At 43.2% G+C, this 20,452-nt stretch overlaps 1 protein-coding gene across 4 annotated transcripts in view; it reads right to left on the bottom strand.

Annotated features, from left to right (window-relative positions):
- Positions 1-20,452, bottom strand: part of spock1 (SPARC (osteonectin), cwcv and kazal like domains proteoglycan 1) — an 80,509-nt gene that overhangs the window by 8,187 nt on the left and 51,870 nt on the right. For all 4 annotated transcript variants that reach the window (XM_044040339.1, XM_044040337.1, XM_044040336.1 and 1 more), the window contains 3 exons: positions 14,124-14,238; positions 11,019-11,151; positions 8,853-8,973 (listed from right to left, as the gene is read on the bottom strand). In XM_044040339.1, coding sequence (XP_043896274.1) covers positions 8,853-8,973; positions 11,019-11,151; positions 14,124-14,238 — 369 coding nt within the window. The remainder of the gene's footprint in view (positions 1-8,852; positions 8,974-11,018; positions 11,152-14,123; positions 14,239-20,452) is intronic.

Genomic DNA, 20,452 nt, shown 5'->3' with positions numbered 1-20,452 from the left:
CCTCTGACTCTGTCAGTATCAGCCACTCATTACACCTGGCTGTACCCAGCTCGGTTTTTCTCGAAGACATAAAAGACCATTTCGATATGCCCTGCTCTCCTATTTCTTTCTCTGACTTAAATTGCTTTGAGTGCTTCATTTCCCATCTCTCTCCTTGAACATCTCCCCTACAGCTGGGGTGGGGAACATTTTTCCTATCAAGGGCCAGTTAAATTTTTATACCATCCTTGGCGAGCCATACTAAATTATTGAAGACATACATTATATTATATTATAGTGCCGTCTGTGGCTCAGACCTCATTTGTTTGTTGTTGGGATTTTAACCTTTCCTATTTTATTCATTATTGCTATTTTGTGTTAGAGAAAGTGAGTGCGTACAAATTAACTTTACTTCACGTGGTCACTTTGGGTGAGGAGCTTCGCCATTCACCCATTCACTCACACTTGCATTCATTCATCTTTCATACCCATTCACACGCTGCTGACCCTCACGTTGAAAGACAGCTCTCTCTACCGCTGAGCTACCGTCGCCACTAGCAGCTGCTTCTACCTCAAACTCGATCAAACCAAAATCCTCAGCCTAGGACAGTGCTCCCTTCTTGATGATTTATTGTGGGCCAGAGAGAAAAACAGGAACATTTTGCTTTTCCAGTGGCTCAAAGTGTCAAGCTGACACTTCAGATTATTTTGTACTGTCTGATTTTAGCAGATTCACAGCCACAAAAAGGCTCCGTCACAAACTATCCATGCGATTTTGAGCTTCGTAGTGATTCACTTGTCTTTGTAACTTTATCTCGGAATGAATCTCGTAAAAAGCGTGTGTTGGACACAAACTCTAGAAGGTTTAACTCCATGTTTCCAGCAGTAATGGTGCTTGAGATTGGTCTTTTCAATCACTGTTCCAGGTAGACAAAGGCAAACTTGCTGATTTACTTACCAAGATGTAGGTGTCCTTGTTCCTCCCCTTGATATCCACTCCCTATGTCCCTGTACCCATTCCTTCAGATTTTCTACTTTTGACTCCACTGCCCTCTTCATCTTTTTCCTCTCAAGCCTCTTCTAGGCAACATGTTCCCAAAAAAAAACCAAAAAAACGAGTCTCTTCTCATCTCCTCCTCATCTTTTCCACTCAGCATGACCCAAATTGCTTTGGACAGCTCCAACACCGCTGCCTATGTTAAGAACCCCTTTGTTGGGAGATGAGTCAGAAAGCCGGAACTGAAAACATTCATGCACTGAAGGGCAGAGCACACATCATATAAAAAGGCCTGCTAACCATTTTGTCTTTCTCTATGAGCGACATCAGAGACAGACACACGACGGACATCCTTTGCTTTCCTTGATATGATGTAGGGCCCGGCGTTGCTGCGGTCAGTCGAAAATCTGATCAAGAATAAAAACGTTTGGCGACGACACAGAGCAGACCCTACTTTGCATCTCACAGTTGGTAAAAAACAAAAACCATCCACTTCGCTCCTTTATATAGTCTACTATATAATTGTAAGACTAGCATTCTATTCTTTTTTTCAAGGGGTATTTTCTCTTTCTCCAGCAACTCTTAAGCTCCACAGGTTGAGAATGGGCTTGTTTTTTTACTTCCGCGCAAACTCTAAAGAAGCAATTTCCTTGCCATCTCCCTCCAACAGCTTTTTTAGTAGTTTTAATTCAGACAGCCTGCATGAAATTGCCTCATATCAATGTGCCACTTGACAAAAGGTTGGGGGAGCACTGCCGCACCATTTCCCTGACATTTTCCTGTCACCGCTTCTGTGTTTCCACTGTAAATTCAGTTCAGCTATAGCTACACATCATCACATCGTCACGCGACCGTTCCCTGTGCGGTCGCAGTGTGAAAAGAAGTCTAACAACCTGACCTGCCTGTAACACATCATGACTACAGAAATATTTAAGTTTCTGCTGAGGAAAGACGGAAGGCTGGCAGGTGTCTTGTCTCAGAATTTGGGATTTCAGTACAGTGGAAAATGTTACCGTCAAAGGAAACAGGTGCTGGAATACACGGTGATATAAAATTAGCAGCAGCCAGAAACGCTAGAGCACATTTTTCTATGTCAGATTTGCAGATTTTGCAGCAAAATGTACTGTCTCCTTCGAGCATTCATACTGCTGCATCTTTTCCTCCAAAGAGATACTTGTTAATTGTTGCAGCAGAGTCAGTCAGAGATGCTGCAGGGCGAGATTGATCAAATATGATGACTTTCCGAAACAGACAGCCTGTCAGACACACAGGCAGCTTACACTTATTGATCAGGGCTGCAGGTCAAATATCAACCTCTGAATTATTTCTAGGAGTTACCTTGTTATCCTTTTTCCTTCCTCCTGAGCCAGCACTACGGTTTCAGTCCTTCATGTCAGTAAATTCAGACTAGGAAAAGCCGACAGACCAAAAAAATGACTTTTTCACTGACTGGCTCAGGCATAAAACTTGTTTTGAATGTGATTAACTCCAGCTAAACTGCAAACTAACACATAGGAAATAATGTAGAAACCAGATTTCATCTACCTGTATGACAGTTTTTTTCCCCCTCATTCCATTTGGTGTGAATTACTTAAGGACAAACTGAAATAAGACCAGGGGGAAGTTTAAATTCAAACTTTCAAAAGCAGTCTGAGGTCAAAATATACAGCCTACAAGCACATCAGACCATCTGAAGTAATTACTGCAAGGTCCAGCAGGGGACGCTCTGAGCATAGCTTGGCCTGAGATTTTGAATGCTATTTTGAATGCCCTAGGGAAATACAATTATCTGAAAGAATACTGTGTTATGTCATATTTATTAAAATTAGATTTTTAGAAAAAGTGCCCAACTTTATGCCAAATATGCTATATTTTGACCGATATAGTGAATAAGCTACTTATAATTCCTATTAGCAGCAAGCTGTAGAAAAACCCCTTAAATTAGAGTATGTAATGACAACCTAAAGTAGTACCCAAACCTATTTTTTTCTTTGATTTTTAAGTGGATTCACTGACAAGCATTTGTACTGAACATTATATATAACAATACCCTCAGAATGTAAAATTAAGCGTAGCTATAACAGTTTTGCCTGAGTTATGACTCGGCGATGAGGGTCATTTTAGTGGCAATCCATCTAAAAGGGCATTAAATTAACTTTAGTGCCCTCATGAGCCGTGTCAAAGCCTGGGGCTGCTGGAGTTGCTGACAGGTCGGGTCAGCGAGCGACACCGCCAACGACATTCAGCACTTTCACCTCACACTGAAGCTTTGGCCTAAGCCTCTCCTACTCGGTTCTCTTGTATCCTCTTGAAGTAGGTCACAGATGTGTTCCACCTCACAGTTGGTGTCATTGTTAATAACCCATGAAAAAGCCAAATGGAAGCTTGCCTTAAATCGGAGGGAACGGGAACAACAATAACTGCTGGGACCTCGCTTTCTAACCCGTGCTTAAACGATCTGAAGAAATCACATGCTATCGACGCAGCCACATTGACACATTTTTTTTTTCTTTTTTATCAATTTACATGTTTGTTTCCGAACTGCAAGGTTAATTAACACATTCCATCTTGTGCGCTTTAGATCCAGTCTCTTTATTCCCACGCAAAAGTCTTGCACCATCACGAGGGGACCGATGAGGAGGGAATGTGCTTCGAACGTCCCCACAGATTTGCTTCATCACGTCTAATTAATTAACTAAGTCTGTCATATAAAAGAGAAGCAGTGACTCTAAATCCAGACAGAGGAACAGTGGGTGGTGATCAACCTTGAGACTTCAGGAGCTGCATCGGATCAAGATGAAAGGCAGGTGGGGAGGGAGAGAGGAGACATGAGAGACAGTGAGAGTGAGGTGACACTTTGTAACGAGGTAACAGAAGGAGAGAGAAATGGAGTGAGACAGTCAGATCGGTGATATGAGGAAGATAGAAGGTCAGATTCATTAAAAAGATACAGGGGTGTGTTTGATTTTCTTTGCCCTAAGCTCTCAGCTCTCCAGAACAATCTCACTGGCAGGGAGTTGAGGTTAGACCCGATAATGATCAGTAATACACTGTGTGCATGGGCAGGGAGACAATTAGAGATAGGGGAGAGACATGTACACAGAGAGAGCCATAGGCCCTCAGAAGAGAGAAAATCTACATTCCCTTTTTAAGATTCTTTACTCCTGGAAGGACTGCAGTCAGATTTGAAAACTCCCGCAGTCCTCAGAAGAGAGTTCCTCATTTGTTTCTCACATCCTTTAAAAATATCTGATATTGAAGGCGTCATGGGTTGATCAGCTGCTAGAGTATTGAATAGGGAACACTCAAATGTTATAGAAGTCAGTTTTTCCATCAAAAAAGAACGGACTCGTGTGAAATGTAATATTATTTGGACGGTTCACCGCGTGGCGCTTGTGTTCGCGCTGCTTTCACTTCCAGTTCCCTCCCAATCCCAAAGTCTGGAGACAGTCTGGTTTCTTTTTCGACTAATAGTTAGGATCGTCAGTCTTGCGTTGTCTTTTCCTCACCATCCTGAGTACAATGCACTTCCTGCAACACAGTATGGTCCTAATAATGCACCAGAGGGTGTAGTAAAAGCATGTCGTTCCTACACTGCATGTGTGCTTTTGGAGAAGCGGTGGGAACTCCTTAAAACTGCCTATTAATTCATTTATATTATCTTTTCTATGGAATTTGTTTGGTGACCTACACTTTTTTCCTTCATCAGAACCACACGAGTGGTGTGTGGAGACGCTGTCTTAAGTGCTAGGAATAATTAATATTTTCGTTTCCTCTGTTGAGGACAGTCTCAACAATGCTCAAGAGGCACTCTTCACTCTGGTCAGCAATGTGTTGGGAGAGGATAGGGAGTGTGGAGGCAGACGCGAGAAAAGTAAATCTGTCCTCCCGTGTGCACTCTGTGGAGCCGTGAGACCAAATTGCTAGGGAAAATTTAATTTAGTGAGGGGATTTAGCCCATTCAGCCCCTCGCGTTTCTTTTTGTTTTGCCAATGTGTTCGTTTGACAGTAGCAGAGAGAAATTATTGGGGAAAAAAAAAAAAACTGGTAATGACTTCAGTCTTTATGACAATCAGGATGATTTAAATGCTGCCTCAGGTGAACAATCAACACAAATGCCTCCATGTTAATGCCGCAAACAGCAGAAATGGGTTTCAGAGCACAATTCATTAAAACTAATGTGTCTTTAAAAAAAATATATATAACAAAAAAAAAACAACTGACATACAGAATTCACGCACTTCTATTTCAGCCGACACCAACTCCGCTCACTGTCAAAGGACAAGGACGTGTCCTTTTAAAGACGCTTAATTTCCACAGTCTGTACAATAAAACAAATATGTGAGGCAGGAGCTGAATGGCCACATGATGGATGGGAGGCGTGAGACAGAAAATAAATGAGCAGCGGACAGAGAGCAGAGAGTCAAATGTGTTCAAGAAAAGAAAGCAGAGAGTCAAATGTGTTCAAGAAAAGAAATGTGAGCGACTGATACACGTGCACGCGCGCAGTCACGTTCAGAACCACTTGGAACAGAATAAAAGTTATTAGTGTAGACGAGGCAAAGGTGCTCGAAAAAATGTATTTAAAGCTTTTCACTGCTGCTTCGACCTGCACACACACACACACTGCAGCACATACTTCTCATCTAAAGTCATCCATCAAAATCAAAGGAGTGAATGAAGAAGTGCAACCGTCAGTCCACGGTGCTTGATAAAGAGTGATTCCGCCTTTTTCTTTCTAAGTTCCTATAAGAGAAGTAGCTCTTTGGAGTGCGTTACCTAACGTTCAGCTCTGTGTTCAATATGGACTGACCCTGCACAGGATCATATTCATTCTTTACTTATCTCATATGTTACAATCGCGCTGAACGTGTACCCTTTCATCACAGTGAAATTAGTACGACACTCACGTATGATAAATGAATATTTTAATAAATGCTTTGGGGGCAGTCGAGTTTTACTTGTGTGTCCAAATGTTGAGAACAAACAATTTATTGACTTCCCGCATACCAATCCACTGAGCCAGTGTATCTGGCAAGGAGCATTATAATCCAATAAAAGTGTTTGCGGGTAGTAATACAATTAGACATTATTAGACAATTGGCATTCATTTCAGTGGGTCACATGACATGGAAGTTAATGAAATAGTACACGAAAAGCCCTGGGCGTTAATGTCTACAACCTAAAACTAACTTCACCAACGGAGTTGCAGAAGGGACTCGTTGTCAAGGCACCAACTTTTATTAAATTGGCTTTACATTTTAGAAAAAGAAGAAAACTATGTTAAATGTACCTATGTGGTGAAAACAAATAATATATTTATTATTAATGGGTTTTGTTTAAGTATTGTTAAAGAAGTGACATTTTTTCCTTATTCAGTGTGTCACTGGTGCAGCAGTGGCTAGCACTGTTGCCTAACAAAGAGAAGGCTTGGACCAAAATCGGCCTTGATCATATGTTGCCCCCGTTAGCTCAGCTGGTGACCAGTTGTGCTTTGGAACCTCTGGAGAACTGGGATTGGAACCAACGTCTGGCAGTCCGATTTCTTATTTCCGTTTTCTTTTATTTTGTCACTCCTTTGTGGCCTTACATAACATTTGAAGTAAACAGTGCATTTGCAGATGTAAAAAGTTACATCTTCACATTTTCAAAATCTGGCCCTCCAAATAAAGTCGGTGTGAATGGGTCAGGGTCCTTATATGGAAATATCAAAGCACAGTGAGCGCAGCAGTTTAAGCACTGCTGCAGATTATGCTCCGTCTGATTCTCAGTCTCAGTGTGAGGCCAGTATACAAATCACCGCTGCGCTGTGTAAACACGACACTCATGCACTGTGAAAGTGATGCCACCCCGGGAATGTGAGCGCGGTGTGAATGGAGACACAGTAACACCATGTCTGCTAAAACAAACATTCAAACCCAGTTTGAACCTGCGGCCGTCGGCAAACATACGCAAGTCATTTTGCGATATTCGACAGTTACCATAGGAACACAATCTGACACACGGTGTTTTCCTGAACCCGCTGCCTTTGCCATCTGTTTGCTGCGTTGTGGTGCCCGATCTGTCGATCAAGCTGGGGAAGGAAGAAATGCACAATTCGCTTATCTGCGGTCCCTGTGAATACGTCGCTGTGTCAATTGTGATCCGGGGACAGACAGTGCTGAAAAGCTGGTGTAAAGAACTTGAGAAGAGGTAAAAGCCAGACTGTCTTCTATGTATTTACTCCAACCCATAATTAGAATTTCTACTGAAAAGATACAGGGGAATCAATTAGACATTTGCCAGTTTGGTTCTCTCCATCCATGAACTAATGAAGGAGAGCGTACGCTAAAGACACAGCCATCATTTATTAATAGACACATTCCTTCTGTTTTAATGTGGGTGATGAACCTTATAAATACTTTCAAATCATAGAGTGATGAGGACGGACGAATGAGGGCAGCATGTGCACGTGTCTGATGTGTGCTTGTGTGTGATGGATGTGTGTACGAGGGGTATAAGCATTTCTGAAAATTTAATATTCCACCTAGACGGATGGATCGCGACTCCCCCATTTGGGAAGGAAGGAAGCCTATAATGATAACAATCCATCCTTTTCTGTGCTGCTTTCCTTAAAGATTGCATTCCTCCTCCAGAATCTCTCCTTCCTGTCTGCTGAAATCCTATTTCCATGACAAACAATGAGACACACACAGTCACTCCATCACTGCTCCACGTGGCTGTCAGAGAATAGTCTGGGCAGTGAGGGGCAGGGGGAGTGGGAAAGGGAGGGGCATAGCACGAGGACGGAGAGAGGTGACAGGAAAGGAACGGGAGAATTGTGAATCACTTGGAAATTCTGAGGGACTGTCGGTGTGTGTGTGTGTGTGTGTGTGTGTGTGTGTGTGTGTGTGTGTGTGTGTGTGTAAGGAGTCGTATGCTGCTTTTCCACCAAGCAATACAGTCCAGCTCACCACAGTACAGTTTGGAAAGTAAACGCAGATGCAACACAGGAACACTTTTTTTTAACAGCAGTCAGCTTTTGTTAAAAAGAAACACAAATGTCCTTAAGAGTCTATTTAAAAGTGGTGCCTGTTGTCCCCCATTCCATCGTTATCTCAAAGTGCCGATTCTCCGTAGACCAATCAATGGACTGCAGAGATTTTTAACTCGGCTCAGGTCCCTCCTGCCCTCCCAGACACTGACGACGGAGGACGATTAACAGTTCAAGTTCTCTGACTCTGCTCCAGACTATCAGTGGTTCTCCTCCCAGTTCCCTCCTCTCCTCTCTGACTGTGGATGAGAACACTGAGGTCCACCACGTCCACCACGTGGCGGCCTTCGGGGTGCTGCTCATCACCAGTGCGGCAGGGCAGAAGATCATTAATCTGCCCATGCTCTGTGGTGTAGAAATTGTAGCTTCCATGTCTGACGAATATTTCTGATCACATTACTTTTGTTTACAATTTATAGTGCATTCATGATTCATGAATGTGAACCAAACCTGCATAAAAATGTGTTAAATTGTCATCAGATGTGGACGATTAGGTGCAGACGTCCATGCAGTACACACACTGTCCAGACTTTTCCCAAACTGATCCTTTCATTTGCTTTTAACCCCTCTGGAGCAAGTACGGCAGGAACAGCTCAAGTGTCTGTATGAAGTTTTCTTTCACATATTGGGTAGTTAGTTAGTAGTTAGTGGTAGTTTGGGTTCTGATGATTAGTAGTTGGACAGAGACAGAGGTCTGATTGGCTCAGCTTTAGTATGCTGCTGTACATCGTAACAGAATGATGCAATCTAAATAATACGTGAGTCCGACGCCTTTGTAGTTAGAAGACAGAGCAAGAGAGAGGTTTATTATGGTCAGCAGAGAAAGTGAGCGTTTGTACTCACCAGGCTTGTCAGCGCTGTGCAGTGGATTGCTGAACTCCTGACCAGGCAGACAGGGACACAGACCATCACATTTTACTGTGATTGTCTTCACAGAGAGGCAGCTCTGGAAGTCCAGCTTACACTTTGAAAAAAAAGGACACACACACACACACACACACAAAATGATGGTTGACTCAAGAATCAAGAAATGGGGAACACGGGAAAAGCTTCCACAGATATCTCAAAAAAGGAAACGCTTTAATGCCACTGGGCAGGCAGGTAGACACACAATTAGACATGCCCAGTGGCATTTTACTATTCACTGCAGTGAACAAATGCAATGCGAAATGCAAGCTGGACTATACCTGAGAAAGTAATTTAACTGTATGAATCTCATTTCAGGTAAGTGAGGGGTAAGGATCCGTTTGGACCAGTTGGTGGGAGGAAAAAATCCAATTACAGTATCGTTCTGAGAGGAATAATAAAAAGTGAGGTGCATGATGTAAATTCTATTTGTGAGATGATGGCACCAGGGTGAGAGAGTGCACGCATGCACACACCTATCATGCCATACACAGGCTTAGCGTCCATCCTCGCGGGACGTCCATTGTCCACGACGTTCTATTTAAAATCCATAATTTCCTTCCCCATCACCTCTGTGATAGCGTCGCTAATGTTGCGTAATGACATTTGTTGACAAAAGAAAAAAGATCTCCTGTTCGGTCCTGTTCAGTTGGGTATATTGAATTAGTGGTCGGTGGTGGGGGACAGGGAAGAAGGGTGGGGGGTCATTGGGAGTGAGAGGGAGAAAAAGCCCAGGAAATGGATGACCTCCCCCAGTCACTGTCAGCACACTGAGAGGCCCAATGAATCTTTATGTTGTCTCTCAGCAGGGGTTAATGTGGTTTTGATGAAATAGTACTTAACACTTGACTTGGTAAAAGAGTAGGGGAGAGGAGAGGAGGAGAGGAGAGAAGAGGGGATGATTTAAGAGGAGGGAAGTAATGGACTTAACTCAGTGGGCTGAAGCTTCTCAGGAGATAAGAGCACTGTCCTCTTAATAGGATATTGAGTGTGTGTATGGGAGTGTGTGCAGTTGCGATGATGGAGGCATGTAATGTAATAATAAAACATGAATAATCTGGAGACCAGCAGCTCACTGGTGAACAGGGTTTAAGTTGGGCCTCAGGGACCCATCACTCCACCAGCTAACTGAACCCCTCCGACTAAATTACCACAGAGAGCAGAGCTCCCCAGCTCCACTCCTCCTTTTGTTCTTTCTCATTTCTTCTGCACCGTCTCAGAGTTAGCTCACATGTAGGCTCGTTATTAGGAACACCCATACCAGGGCTGTTCAATTAAATGTGGAGATGGAGAACATCTCTTCAAGTCTCATATATTACCAGGAGTAGTTACCCGAAAAACAGCAAAATGCCAAGTCACAACATCTGTGACACTTAATATTATAATTTTGTATCTGCAAACAAATCATTTCCAAGAGATGTTTGGTAAATGAACTTCATTTATGCGTGCTATTTAAAACAGAGTCACACAAATCTCAATTACAAGGCTGGGGAAATTCTGCAAAGTTGTTAGGGGACTCAAAACAATGGATTTGATTCAGCGCAAAAATATGAATATCTCTCAATGCATGTGTGCAGTCAACAAATGTTTTCCAATATGACAAATTGACCACCAAATGTGTGGATTTACTGAACAGGGGGACAATTGATAATAATTGATCCAGTCTCCTCAGACACTGTTGCGTGTTTACAGGATGTCCCTGAGTGAAGCAAATATACAGAGCTAGTGATGACAGTTAAAGTCTTTTGTTGTTTTCTGCGAGACATTAAAGAGATGTCTTCTATTGTCCACTTGTGTGAAGTTCCTGTGTATTGGATTGTGCTTCACCCCTGGCAACCAAGAGGCTGAACACAGCAACAATAAAGTCATATGAACGTGAGTTAAAAATAAGAATCCAGAGACTGTTAAAACCCAGGACTGAGACACAGCACTTCACTTTTTCATACCTACTAATCACGTGAGTGTAAAATGTCGCTCTTTAATCGACTCTAACTGTGAGTTATGTGTGATATGATGCAGATGAAATCGAGGCTCTGGGCCTTTAGAGTCAAATGGAGTCAAGTGATATTCACAAAGGAACGTAAGGAAGAAACTGAGGCTCACCTTGGAGGAGTAGGTGTGTCCATCAGATCCACACACGGGCGTCGACTGAAGGCCTGAGCACAGCCTACATTTCCCATGAGCGCCAGCTTCGAGGGTGTGCTTGTGTCCTATACTACCCTTCCTGGGCTTCACACTGAGGAAGAAGAGAAACTTTTTAAAATCATCATCATAGTCATGAATCAGTATTATATCTACAATGATAGAAGTTAAAACCCTTTCTCATGCTAGTCTAGTTACTCTAAGTTAGAGTCAGTATTGACTGAGGAGAAAGTTTCAAAAGTGCTTCTGATTTTCAGGGTCAGCAGAGTGAATCCTGATTGGTCCTTGGATACCTTCCCAGTAACCAGTGTAATTATGTTTGATCCAGATCTCGCAGCAATTTTCTATCCAAGTGCTCTCATTGAGCACCGTGCTGCCTGCTGATCCTTTGAAGGGGACAGAAATTAGAGCCAGACAGAGTCTTTACAGCGAAATGAGAGTGACGACAACAACTGGAGCAAAGTGAACATAAACGACCTGAGTGAACGGGTGGAGATTCACGGTCACATATGAGCCCTTTCACAGCCAGAAAATCACTGCATTTGTGAACATGTGACAGGTGTGTCAGAGGGACACACAGCTTGTCCACAGCTTATTTCTTTTGGACTGCTTAACTCACACCGGCTGTAATGTGAACACTGGCTAAAATGTCCAATCAAACATACAGTTAATATGATAAAGATGGCTTTAAAAAAAGTGGTCGGTATCACAAAGACTTCAGATTGACATACACATTCATCTTCTCATGAAGCTATTCAGTCATCAGTAACCACATGAAACTCAAGTACAGAAGATTTGAGTTTAACAAGGAAATATGGCGAATAATAATCGGACAACATTTAAAACTTGTCACAGGATAACACCTGCAGCGGAAATACAGTGTTATGACTTGTTAATGTGGCAGGGTCTGGTGCTCGGGATGGTTTCTCAGCAGTGGCATTTGCTGGTCTGTGAGACAGGGGAAGCTCATTTCAGGCCCATTCATAACAAATTCCTCTCCCCCTGACGTTGATAAAAATGAATGAGCAAACAACTACAACCAGAAAACATCACAATTATCTAAATCCGAAACGAGGAAATGCTATAATAGAATTTTTATTTCAGTGTTTAATATGTACAAATGTAAATGGGCTATATCACCGTGCAAGTAACACAACGCCGGCTGATACTTGTTTCGAACCTTTGCTGAGACATAAATAATATATTTCTACAACTGTATGCTGCAACCTTATATTTAACTTTTTCTGTCTTCTATTTTTCTGTATTTTGTTTTTATTTTTTTATTTCGAAATAGTTTTTATTTCAATTGTTTTTATTTCTAAATTGTTTTTATTTCTAAATTGTTTTTAGTCAATTGTTTTTATTTTTATTTCTCCATTTCTTACTGTTAAATGTTTGTTTCATGTAAAGCACATTGAAATGCACTATATAAATAAAGCTGCCATGCCTTGCCTTGCCTTGCCTTGCCTTACAACACTGTCAATCAAAAAGTAGTTCCGCCTTTCAGACAGTTCCACCAATCATCATGATTGGCCCAGCGTCCGCGCCCGCCCACCGCTCAATTGGCTCCCAGAGAAGCTGAGCTTTTCTGGAAGTGACGATTTTGACAGTACATATGGAGCGTTTATTTTATGACATTTTAGAGAGTTTCCTTGCTGTCATTGAGCAATCTCCTCTGGTTCTCAAACAACTCACAGTCTGAATGCTTTACTCAACTTTGAATCCGGCCTTACAGTCTTAATATTAGAGAAACAGATTGAAATCACATGGAGACACAATTTACATTCTTGAAAAAAAAAACTACCACAGATAAATCCCAGGCAGTGTATCATCTGCTTTCCTGTCTTTTCCTAGAGTGTCACACTCATTTGTTGAGGCCACAGAAGATTAGACATGCACGCAGCACTGATACACAAAACAGCGCTGGCATGTCAGGCAAGACAAGAGGTACGATGGAATCCGTAAGTTGATAAACATTATCTGAGATGCTTCCCCCTATCCTTCTCCCGATCTAATCCACTTGCTGTCATCCTTACACTGCATGAACGCAATTAACTGGAAGAATGTGTTTCAAATTAGCGATTGTGATTCGGAAGGCGGGATTTGCTTGGCCAGGGAGATTAGTGTACACCTGCCAAATAACTCATTGTGGAAGACAGCTGCAGAAGGAAGAATGAAAGAGTGGAAACACAATCACTAGACACATTAACCTCAAACAGAGACGTGTGCTACGGCACAACGGCACCCTGCTGAGATTCTATGTTGCTCTAATCTGGAAAGGCTCATATTTGACTTTGCTTCAGCCTCCTCACAGCGGGAGAGAGGCGCTCACAAATTAACATTGTATGCCTCGATAATGCTCCCTGATTTACTGAATGCTGCTAATGTATACATCTCAGCCCGCAGCCAAACATTATCATCAGCCAGTAGGAAAAGTCAAGAGAAGACGAAGGACTCTTTCATTTGACGGCAGCTTAGAAAACTCAACACGGCAGTATTACCGAATATTGATCTTAAATCATTCACTGACAGCTCGGGGTACATTTATTACAGTATATTACAGGTTTTTTGTTTTTTGTTTCCAAATATCTCAGGAGCAACAACATTTGCATTTGACGGTCACTGAATCTGCGCTACGCGATAAACCAGCCAACACAATCCAAAGTGTCAGTGAGTGAGTGAGTGAGTGAGTGAGTGAGTGGGAAACACACATTTCAGGTGAATCATTTGACAAACTAAGCGGCAAATAGGACGTTACTAATGCAATGCAAGGGGAAGCATTAAAATCACGCACCTTAAGCGCTAATGACTTGAGGAAATCAATTAAAACCCCAAGACAGAGACAAAGCACATTCTGATGCATTTTGGGGGGGGATGCATCTTGAACTGAAAAATTGAAAAAGCTCAAGAACAGCAAGGTTGCAAACACAAACAGCAAACAGACAGTTTTAACACAATTAATTAGTGTTGAGAATACTTTTCACTTTTAATTACGGGAATTCACCGAAGAGGGAAGATCATTAGGACAACTCTCCAGTTTTGGCGCACCATGTAAGTGTGCTTTACCTGTGAGCTGGCTGCTTGTGATTGGTGCAGATGGCTGTCTGGTAGTCATGGCTGACGCACACCTTGTGAGGAGGACAGTGCACCTTCAGACAGGGATCCTTGGTGGCGTCTGGGCCTACAGGGCGAGACAAGAGACTTCATCACTTCATCTCCTGGACTACGAAAGTGAGCAAGCAACAAGACGCAGAGCAAGATAATCATCAGAGGTTGATGCGGCAAAACATCAAGCTTTTCATCTGGGTATCCAGCTGCTGGATATTTACATCCAATTGTGAAGCTGGCGGGAAAAATAATGAGTTAGGAGGAAAAAACACAGACGAGAATAATTGTAAGAGGTGTGAAGTAAGCACGGAGTTCTCCGCAGTGCGAGCGGCTCTTAATGAGGACGACGCTCTCGGAGCGACGACGCCCCCCCCCCTCCTCCATCACGTTTTCAAAATCAATCTCCACAGTGACGTTATCACTGTGGCAGTCAGACCGGTGTCCAAGGTGACAGGAGACCAAAGCAGATCACTGACTCTGAGCATCGTGTCGTTTGACACCAGGCTAAAAGGACAAAGCCACTTTCCATTTGACGGGAGAGAAGAGGAAAAACAGAGGGTGGAGGAGATGAAAATGACAGTGGTGCGAAAAAGAGTAAGAGTAAGACCTTTAACTACGACTGAAGAGAGAGACAAGCCAACACGAGCCAGTGGACTCTGTGAGCCTCGTTACTCAGGCTGTGTGCTACATGTGGATTAAAGAAGGATAAAATGCCTTTATATGACAAACTAAACCAACACGAAAACGCAAAGATCAAAGACAAAGTAGGTTTTAAAACCACAGACTGAGCCCATCACCATTGTTGTCCTATTTCAGTTGATTATACAGAGTAGAGTAGACACTGTGTGCAGATCAAAGTCCTGCCTATGTACGAGTGATTAGTGGCGTCGAACATCCTTAAACAAGAGAGGTCTCGTCTCCATTAAAGGGCCCTAATGTGTTGTGTTGGAGCCACAGCTGGCGTCTGGTGTGAACATCCACTCTCTGGTCTCTGACCTGATCGTACGCCGCGCCGCTGTTTACATGCTAGTTTATCAGCATTAAATCAGCCAGTCAGACACTTCTTCCCCTTTCTCTCTTGCACGCGGTTAACGCCGTAATCTCTCCGAACGGTCGATAAGGATGAATGAACAGCTCCACGTATCGACTGTAAACATACCTAATTCTGTCACAGGATATAGAGGAGCTTTCGCTATCTGTGAGGTGAAAGAAGAAACACTCAATAATGATAGATAGTCTCCAGGGATGAGATTCATAGCACGCTGCCCAAATCAGTCATAAATGAGCAACACATACATTTCCTATACAATATGCATTTCCTATACGACACCGCGTTTATGAGCCTCTCATTATCTCCAAAAGTAGATGGGTGGCTATTTCTCAGTGTTTTCTAAGGCCTGTCCTCACCTCCGCATAGCAGTGCTGGAGGAAACCTGTCTTATTTCACGAAAAACGATTTTATCGCAGCGAGGAAATGAGCGATGAAGGCAAAGTGAGGAGAGGAGGGAAACACTGAGGGAAAACATGGGGGGGGATTGTGTCTGGTTAACAGAAGATTGGAGAACAATTTGGGATTAGTGTGTGACCTCCACTCTCAGACAAATTGTACTTAAGACGCAGGCATACAAACGAGCAAGCCCCTTTATCCACCTCCGCGCGCACAAATAAGCCGAGCGCCGCATGTGGACATTTACGTCCACGAGGCGTTTGCACCAACAATAAAACAGTTCATTTGGACAGACAATGGTGCGCCGACTGCGGGAACATTTTCACATTATGTGATTTGAATATTTATGGCGTATTCAAAGCAAGATGGAGAAGAGAGGAGGAGACAATACAAGATGACAGGAAAGGAAAGCCACTTAACACGTACAGTGAAAGTACAGCGAGAAAAAAAGAGAGGACAATAGAGGGAGAGAAAATGACAGGATGGAGAGGAGGAAGATTGCTGGGTAAGAGAGAGTTTTATCCATCTATTTAAAGCTTGAGTGAGCAGCATTGGCAGTTAAACCAGCCAATCAATTGTTATGCGGGACCACTGCAGCACACGCTTGCCACCTTCTTCTTCACTTTCCCCCAGAACGTGTGTCTCATCACCTTTTATTCCCCTCTCTTCTCTCTAATCTTAAGTATGACTTTATTCTCATCCTTGAGCATGTGTGAATAAGTTCATTTGCAGGAGCGATATAACTGGGAACGCCTTATTAGACACCCAATCATCCCGAGGTGCCGGGTAAAACCCACATTTTCACACAGAAATGGTCATTGACGTATGTTAATGAACGACGGTCACCTGCTGCTGATAAGAGTATGAATAAGTAAACACGATTGCGTCAGCTGAACGCAACACAGCGAAGAAGACAGCGAGAGGTAAATTCATGTTTTATTCTCCGTTACACCTCTGTCGTGATTTGTGAGCGAGCGCAGCAGACGCACGCACAGACACCACCACCGATTTGTCCAGCAATCCTCGTCGGCCATTTGTACGGTTGACTGATGACCTCTGGACGCCCAGTTACCAGACTGTATGGGGAAAAGACAGATGGAGAAGCTGGCAGAGCCGCGGCTGAGGCTTTCGTGCGGACACGGGACAGTGACAGACGATTTACAAATGCACACCGCAAACGTCCTCAGTTTGCATTAAAGCTAGACAAAGGTTTGGCGCCGAATGTTGTTTTCCAGACGTATTTTGCATTCAAATGTGTATTTCAGTGATGAACCGCGGCTACGTTGTTATGTACATGCCACGCAAATGTAGAGAAAACAGCTCTGCTCTATTATTTTTCTTTCAAAAAGCAGTGAGGTGATTATTCTGCTTGGAGGAATAATCCCCCGATCACATACTGGAAGAGCACGTTTGAAATTATCAGCGGCAAAAACACTATGGCAACGAATCCCTAAAGGGAGCTGAACGTCGCAATTTGAAACCCACCATTATACTATGAATTACAATTATATAAGAACGGTATAATTATTTGAAGCACACGTCAGATGGTCTGTGTAATATTGTCTCTTCATCGCGAGGCACAGTAGCAACTGTGCCATTTCCTGTTGTGTTTCGATATTTTGGTCCACGAACAATTTTGTACATCTTTGACACTGGAACAGTCCACAGTTTTCCACAGTCCACAGTTTTCTTTCTTTTCTTTTCCTCTTAAAGGTGACATCGAATGCTTGTATCACACATATATGTTAGTTATGGAGGTCTACTTACATATATGAACTTGTTTTCATGGTTAAAAACCTCCTAATCGCTGCAAAAGAGCCGATCAAAATATCTGCTCACTGACGCTCTCGTCAGCCGCGCTGTTTCAGACCAAAACCACACCCCCAGAATGTGGACTGTGTTGTGATTGGCCAGCCAACGAGAGCTTTCCCACTGTCCTGTGATTGGCCAGGTACCTGGAAGTGACGTAATAGATAGGCCAGCTCTCAGATACACAGCTCCCCCTCTGGCACGGTGGATGCTCTGCATCTCAGCAGCTACAACAAGAGTAGTTCTTCTTCTTCTGCGGTTGAATGTACGCAACCGGATGTGCCCGGACTAGTGCCCGCACCAGGAGGCGCTACGGTGGTGAGAGGAGTGGTGAGGTTTACTGATGACGACATCAAATTAAGGAAGTGCCGATCCGCTTCACAGAGCCCAGGAAAACAATACAACACTATTTTCTCAGCAGTGGCTGAACTGCTTGTTCTGAAACTTTAGGGTTTCATAAACGAGGTAATGACGCAGACACACACACAAACGCAGCGTTAATTGGAGCCTCCGGTCTATGTGGGCTTTAAAGCAAGGGCCAATCATGTCATCACGTTTTTACTCGGGATTGTCAACGTTTGCCTGAGACAGATATTGTGCAGTGTAAATGAACGAATCATTAGGGGAGAGGACGGGGGTGGCGAGGGCAGATGCTGCTGCTGCTGCCTGAGTTTTCGAGCATGTGATATGACTGAACGTTACTCGTCAGCTGAAAAAAAGCCAGGCGGCTGGTGTGGCATAAATGAAGAGCGAGTGAGTTCAGGTGTCTTGAGCCTACAGGAAATCCTATACCGATACTGCGATGACTTTGTCTTTTAGGACCCAGCTGCACGTAAATGTGGTGAAGTTGAAAAGCTTCTCTCACCTCGTGGCTGTTGCACATTTCAAAAGTGTTGCATTGCAAACTCCGTATCGTCCCAGGTACCGACCATCTGGTCAGATGTGCTCGTAGCGTCTTAGAGACAAACCTTTTATTACGCTCATGTGGAAATTCTTTATCTTGTGCAAGGTTTTCTTTAAAAGCATTTGGTCTTTTTTTTTTTTACATGCCCTCCTCGTTGTTTTCGCTCACGCCCCAGCCCGCCATATGGCTTTGTTCCTCTCTGAGGGTGCGGCAGTATTGCGATCTATCTGCAGCGAGCCGTCGCTCTACATTCCTGCCATTACAGCAGCTACAGTGCTCTCTTGTGCACACAGTTGTGTCTATTTCCCTCAAGTGTGAATGAATTAGGACGGCTCGTGTATTGACTCCCATCAGCTCCCTGTCTCCCTGCCTCTTGCCGAGTCTGCAGCTCAGAGCCTTCAGGGAGCTACAAGGCAAACACAGCCAGCTAGAGGCGAGCTGGAAAACAGAATATTGGTTTTTCCCCCTTTTCTAATGCAACACCTCTCTTACAGTATGCATATGAACTGAATTAAAACCTATATAATAACAGATGTTTGGAGGAGCGTTGTATCAGTTTGAGCTAGGTTTACATAATTGGAGCACCCTAACTAAAACTATTACATTATTATACATCATTATTATATGTATGGTATTATTATTAGAATCGTAGCCAGTAACTATGGACACTACTGTTTTAAAACATCCTAAGGTTCCAGCAGAGGAATTTTCTTGTGCATGACTTTGTGATACATGCAGGCGAGCGTCTGATCCCCATCTCCATGTGAAAAACGTACAGGACTACAGTCACTGAATCATTGTGAACTGCATTACCGTGGCAGTGCTGCACTGTTATTCGTGGAACAAGCTGCAAATATGGCAATTTATTATCTAGAGTGTGCAAAAAAGAAAGAAAAAAAAAAGCCCTTTTAAAAAGCTCCTGGATGATTCAACCTCAAACATATCTTCCAGCCTTTTTAATTGCTGCAACACTTCCAAGTGGCTTCCTGGCAGAAATGCACATTACACTTGAAGCTGTAAAACTTTATTACAATTAGAGTTGACAGTGAATTGCTCAACCCGTCTACTTTTCCGTCTCCGCGGGTTTTTTCCCTCCTGCTTTTTCACCCCTTAATGTCCCTTAAGAGACAGGAACGAGTAGCAATAGAGGAGAAGGCTGAAATAAAACACGGCTCCTGTATCCTCTAATACTGGACAGAGGCCAGAATAGAGTGCAGTGATTGGATAATAAAGATAGTCATAGTTCAATAGAAGAGGCCACATTGCCAACAAGCCCTGCCAGAGAGTAGAGGGTGACCTTAAACGAATGGCTGCGGAGCTGGACATGGGTCAATGGGGTGTTTTTGTAATCTCTGTGTAAATGTGCGTGTGTGTGCTTGTCCTTTATCGACACTGCGCTCTCATTGTTTGCTCTCCCCAGCTACCGTTTCTAATAGCAAATAAACAAGTTTGCAATTAAATAAACAGGCGCTTCAACAACCATTCCCGAAGGACATGTTTCTGTTATTAGAAAAATGAGCATCACATTCCCGGGCCTGATTAACTAATTAAAAAGGTGTTCCTTCTCTTTCACCTGCAGGTCTGCAGAGGAGAGAAAGGAAAGCGATCAAGAGGAGATAAAAATCTCCTTCCGTCTCTCCTTTGCGATCATTTCCTCGGGGCCCGACTGTTGCGCTGCGAGATGCATTGAAGCGAGGGGTGACATAGAGGAATGATGGGGGCATGGAAGCACAGAGAGGGCCTCTGGGAGAATGCACCGATAGACCGGATTCACCATCCAGAAAATGAATTATTGAAAACATGGGTAAATCACATTATTGTGGATATAACGGAGAATGGAAATGATAAACAGGCGGGTTCAGACTGACCGAGAATAAACCGCAAAATACCCTGAGAGAGAGATAGGGAGGCTAACTATTGCTTACCGACTGAATATTCATCATTGCCCAAAGACCATTAAACACACACATACTTTCACAGTTTTTCTGATAGAACTCTATAAGAGGATGTTTTGTAAAGCTGTTGCTGGCAGCAAAACATTTAAAAGCAAATAATCAGGCAGTCTTTGAAGACAGCTTCAAAGCAAAGGAGCATGTGCACACAGGAACACATTTAGTTCAAGTGGAA

The sequence above is a fragment of the Solea senegalensis genome, linkage group LG12 (assembly GCF_019176455.1).
Source record: "Solea senegalensis isolate Sse05_10M linkage group LG12, IFAPA_SoseM_1, whole genome shotgun sequence".
NCBI classification, from domain to species: Eukaryota; Metazoa; Chordata; class Actinopteri; order Pleuronectiformes; family Soleidae; genus Solea; species Solea senegalensis.
Note: the sequence above shows the minus strand (reverse complement) of the source record. Positions and strands in the feature narration are given on the sequence as shown.